Here is a 4,825-nt window from a genome sequence, read left to right on the forward strand (position 1 = left end):
CTGCACACACTCGGAGCCAGGGCTGCCAGCACTGAGATAGCCCAGGTCCAACCTGTCTGCACCAAGGACTGCAGCTCCCCTCCCCGAGCCTGAGTCTGCTGCAGCACACACTGGGCATTGCAGGGCAGGGGGAGAGGGTGGCAGGACAAGTTACAGCACCTGATGGGCTGGTTTTCCTTCTTCTTACAGATTCTGGGGTTGAGACCCTGAAATTCCCAAGCAGGACATTCCCTCGCTTCTGGCTCCTGGACCCATCTCCTGATGTCCCCTCCCGTCCCTGCCTGTGCCGTGCCCAGCTGGGCTGACAGCAGCAGTGGCAGCTGCTCCTGCTGGGCGCTGCTGGGCTGGAGCCCTCTGGAGCCAGCGCCGGTGTCTCTGGGGCAGGGGCTGCTTTTCGTGGCTTGAATAAAGACTTTGAGCACGTTGGCATTGCAGGGCTGGGCCGTGTGTGCGTGTGCTGCTGCCGGAGGGCTGCTGTGCCTGCTGCCTCTGGGGGTGGCACTGGCTTGGTGGCAGCAGAAGGCCCCGGGGATGGTGCTGGGGGTGAGCAGCGTGTGTGTCCCTGGGGATGCTGCTGCCTGGCCGTGCTTTGGGGACGCTGAGCCTGTCAGTGCCTGCTGGGCCAGGCTGTGTGGGGTGCTTGGGCTGGAGCTGCCCTGCACACGCTCTCCCTGTTGGAAGGGGGATCCCTGAGCTGGTCCTGCCAGTCCCAAGTGTCCCTGGTGCCAGCACCCAGCAGTTCCTGTGCCCATCCCAAAGATTCCCCAGCTGGCCCCACAGCCCGGTGCCGCTGTGCCGCGGGTGTCACAAGAGGTGTTGCATGGGGACAACGGTGACGATTGCAACAGCCCCAGGAGGCACCTCAGCCTCTGCCCCTGCAGCAGGGAGGGACCAGCGCCAGCCCCAGCACCCCCACGCACATGGGGCACTCTCGGGTTGGCCCCGGGCACTTGTGCCAGCAGCAACTGGGGCCTGGCCCACCCACCAGCACTGCTATAAATCCAGCATGGTTGGGCCAAAGCAGCATTCCCTGACCCCAGGGGCATCTGGACACAGCCATTCCTGCTGGGGTTGCTGCTGCCTGAGCACCCAGATCTTTGCCAGGGAGGTGAGTGTGGGGTCTCTTTCGGGAATCCAGCCTGCTCAGCATCTCAGCTCAAAGCCCAGCACAGCAGAGTCTCCTAAAGGACAAACTGCTGGAAGTATCCAGGTGGAAAATTTGGCCCTCAGAGATTCCTGGGAAAGAGGGTGAAAGTCCTCATGTGAGTCTGAGAGTCCCAAACCTGTGGAAGGTTGACCTGAGTCTTCCTAAGCACAGGAGAGACTGGAACAGCGCCTTGATGCTGCAGGAGGGAGATGAGATCATTGTTGGGAGAATGGGGACTTTGCTTGGCAAAATAGGGAGACACTTTTCCCACAGCAGCACCGAGATTTCCCATCATTTCAGGCTTTCAGCAATTCCAAAGGCTGATTTCTGCTTCCATTTCTGGGCACCAAGACACTTCCCTGGCCTCTGGCTGCTCGCTGGGTCGGTGCTGCCCAGGGCAGGGGCAGCAAGTGTGGGGCTGGGGAATGTCTGCTGGAATCCTGGGAATGCTCTGGGGCTGGGGATGGGCACTGCCAGGCTGAGCTGGCAGGACTCTGCTGAGCCCAGGGAAGCAGCAGGGATTGGTCCAGGGATTTTGGGACATGTGTTGGATTCATGAAGCCTGAGGGAGTAACAGTCCTTTAGCTCCATAACTTTCAATGGCAGCTTTTTCTCTGCAATTCCAAACTACTCTGTCCGTTGTTTTGTTTGAATTGGCAACCCTTGTCCCATGTCAGAACTGCCATCAGTTCCCTGGGGAAGGGCTTTGGAAAGCCTTCAAGGCAGTTAAAGGAAAAGGATCAGCTGAGGCAATCGATTTCCAAGACACTGAGACATGAAATGCCCCCAAAGCTTGGTGTGTGGCACAGACCTAAGAAAAGCTTTTAAGTGAACAGCAGAGGAATCATCATCTGCTGTGGCTGGAAGCAGCCCCTCTGCAGTGTGGTGAACCACAGAGCCCAGGCTCCTGCCCCACCTGGGGTCCTGCATGTGCCCATTGCCTTGGTGTCCCCTCTGCAGCCCTGTGAAGAGCCAGGAGAGGCAGCAGCCATGAAGATCCTGTTCCTGCTCTTCCCCCTGATCCTCCTGCTGGTGCAGGATGCTGCAGGTGAGAATGGAGGTGGGGAAATGGGGTGGTGTGATCCTCCATTATTGCTGTCTTCCATGTCCCTGGAAGGGACACCATTAGTAGGAAGGAGGCAAATGCTAGAGGGGCTTGAAATGTTTTTTTGGGTGATCTTCCATTAGGAGACAGACTTCATGTGGGGAGAGGCCACGAAAAGAGAATCCTGCCTTGTTCTGTGAGTCAGGAATGGGTTTGGTTTCAGGCTCTAAGCCTGCACCCAGCTGTTCCTGTCTGGGAGTCTCTGGATGATCTCTGGCCCTGCACAGGGATGGCACAGAGCCCCAGGGCTGTTGGGATGGAGGGCGTTGCCTGGGGCACAAAGATGTCCCTTCTCATCCAGTGGTTCATCCACTGAGTGCCCCAAAACCTCATCAGCCCAAGGGATGATCCCGGCAAGGGCTGCACAAGGACTTTCCATCAGAGGTCACACAAATCATGGCACAGCCAGGGCAGGGACATGGGATATCAGTGAAGTTCAAGTGGCCTTGATTGAAGGAATGACCAAGGCTGAGACTGAGCTGTCCAGGGGGAGTTCCTGAGTTCAGGAACCGATCCAGAAGCCCTGAAGTTCATCACAACCTTGCAAGTCTTGGCAGCCAATGAATTGTTCATTGAGGAACTATGGGACGCTTCCACATCAACTGCCCTTGTCTTTATGGAGGACTCAGCTTGCCAGGAATCAGCTGGGAACATCTAACACCTTGTACAACTAGAGACAGAAAATTCCTGAAAAACCTTGATGACAGCTTTATGGAACTGGTCCTAAGGGAGCCGACTCACAGAGATGCCCTCCTTGATCTGCTGCTTGACAACAGAGAGGATCTTGTGAGCCAAGTGGGGACTGCGGCTGTCTTGGCCACAGCAACCATGGAGCCATCAAGGTTAAAATCTCTCTTGACAGGCAGAAAAGTGCTGGCAAAACCTCAAGTCTGGACATGAGGAAGCTGACTTCAGGCTTCTCGGGGAATTAGTGAGTAAGGGAAAATGCTGGAAAACTGTGCCAAGGAAAGGGACCTGGGGATCCTGGTCGGTGGCAAGTTGAATATGAGTCAGCAGTGCCCTGGCAGCCAGGAGGGCCAACCATGTCCTGGGGGGCATCACACCCAGGATGACCAGCCAGTCAAAGGAGGGGATTGTCTTGCTCTGCTCTGCACTGAGGTGGCCTCTCCTCAAGCCTGGGGCAGTTTTGGACACCTCAATATAAAAAACACATTAAACTCTTAAAGAATGTCCAAAGGAGGGCAACAAAGATGGTGAAGGCCTTGGGGAGAGGCTGAGGAGGCCACTTGGTGTGTTCAGCCTGGAGAGGAGGAGACTGAGGGGAGACTCATCACAGTTACAACTTCCTCGTGAGGGGAAGAGGAGAGGCAGACACTGATCTCTGCTTTGTGTGACCAGTGACAGGACCTCAGGGAATGGCCTGATATTGTGTCAGGGAGGTTTAGGCTGGATATTAGGAAAAGGTTCTTCACCCCAAGGGTGACTGAGCACTGAACAGGCTCTCCAGGGAATGGTCACACCACCAAACCTGACAGAGTTCAGTGAGCATTTGGACCATACTCACTGGCACATGATGCAACTCTTGGGGATGATGCTGTGCAAGGCCAGGAGCTGGACTCGATAATCCTTGTGGGTCCCTTCCAGCTCAGCTTATTCTGTGATTCTGTGAGGAGTGCCCTGCCTGCCAGCTGTGCTGGTCCAGGCAGTGGTGGGAATGTAGCTGGGGAACCAGCACACCTCTTCCTTGACCTCCCACTGATCTTTCAGATTCTGTTCTTGTGTGCCCCCAATTTAGGGGGAAAGAGTCCTTCCTGCAGTTGGAGTGGCTGTGGGGAGGTTGAAGCTGAGCTTGAAATGCACGGGGAGTGTCACCCTTTCTACAGCTGCACACTGCTGTCCCCAGTTTTTTATTTAATGGCTCTGTATGCATCTTTCCCCATGGAAACAGGAATTAAAAATGCATGCCAGCTACTAGGAGGATACTGTACTTTTTGGAAGTGTCGCCCCCCTACAAGACGTGTTGGAAACTGCTCAGCCTTTACCATATGCTGCAAACGGTAAGTTCTGCATTCCTGGGTGACGACAGTTTCCTTCCTTGTCCATTGAAAGACCTGTTCAAAGTTTCCTTCTCACCAAAACTTTCTTCCTCATCTGTCTGCTTTATTCTTACAGTGTGCGGGGCTGAAACCCTGAAGCAGGACATTCCCTCGCTTCTGGCTCCTGGACCCATCTCCTGATGTCCCCTCCCGTCCCTGCCTGTGCCGTGCCCAGCTGGGCTGACAGCAGCAGTGGCAGCTGCTCCTGCTGGGCGCTGCTGGGCTGGAGCCCTCTGGAGCCAGCGCCGGTGTCTCTGGGGCAGGGGCTGCTTTTCGCGGCTTGAATAAAGACTTTGAGCACGTTGGCATTGCAGGGCTGGGCCGTGTGTGCGTGTGCTGCTGCCGGAGGGCTGCTGTGCCTGCTGCCTCTGGGGGTGGCACTGGCTTGGTGGCAGCAGAAGGCCCCGGGGATGGTGCTGGGGGTGAGCAGCGTGTGTGTCCCTGGGGATGCTGCTGCCTGGCCGTGCTTTGGGGACGCTGAGCCTGTCAGTGCCTGCTGGGCCAGGCTGTGTGGGG

General features: G+C 56.4%; 1 protein-coding gene across 1 annotated transcript; it reads left to right on the forward strand.

Annotated features, from left to right (window-relative positions):
- Positions 1-897: 897 nt before the first annotated feature.
- On the forward strand, positions 898-4,622 carry LOC138108745 (gallinacin-1-like). Its single transcript, XM_069011816.1, has 4 exons — positions 898-1,108; positions 2,108-2,195; positions 4,162-4,270; positions 4,386-4,622. The coding sequence occupies exons 1-4, from the start codon at positions 1,007-1,009 to the stop codon at positions 4,396-4,398; spliced, it is 312 nt and encodes a 103-aa protein (XP_068867917.1). The 5' UTR covers positions 898-1,006; the 3' UTR covers positions 4,399-4,622.
- The last annotated feature ends 203 nt before the right edge of the window (positions 4,623-4,825 follow it).

This window comes from Aphelocoma coerulescens, chromosome 3 (assembly GCF_041296385.1).
Source record: "Aphelocoma coerulescens isolate FSJ_1873_10779 chromosome 3, UR_Acoe_1.0, whole genome shotgun sequence".
NCBI classification, from domain to species: Eukaryota; Metazoa; Chordata; class Aves; order Passeriformes; family Corvidae; genus Aphelocoma; species Aphelocoma coerulescens.

Bases quoted from the DNA above. Each gene is read 5' to 3' on its own strand.
- LOC138108745 (XM_069011816.1), top strand. From the start codon at position 1,007: ATGGTTGGGCCAAAGCAGCATTCCCTGACCCCAGGGGCATCTGGACAC. The intron at 1,109-2,107 runs GTGAGTGTGGGG...TCCCCTCTGCAG, and splicing joins CCCAGATCTTTGCCAGGGAG to CCCTGTGAAGAGCCAGGAGA. The intron at 2,196-4,161 runs GTGAGAATGGAG...CCATGGAAACAG, and splicing joins GCTGGTGCAGGATGCTGCAG to GAATTAAAAATGCATGCCAG.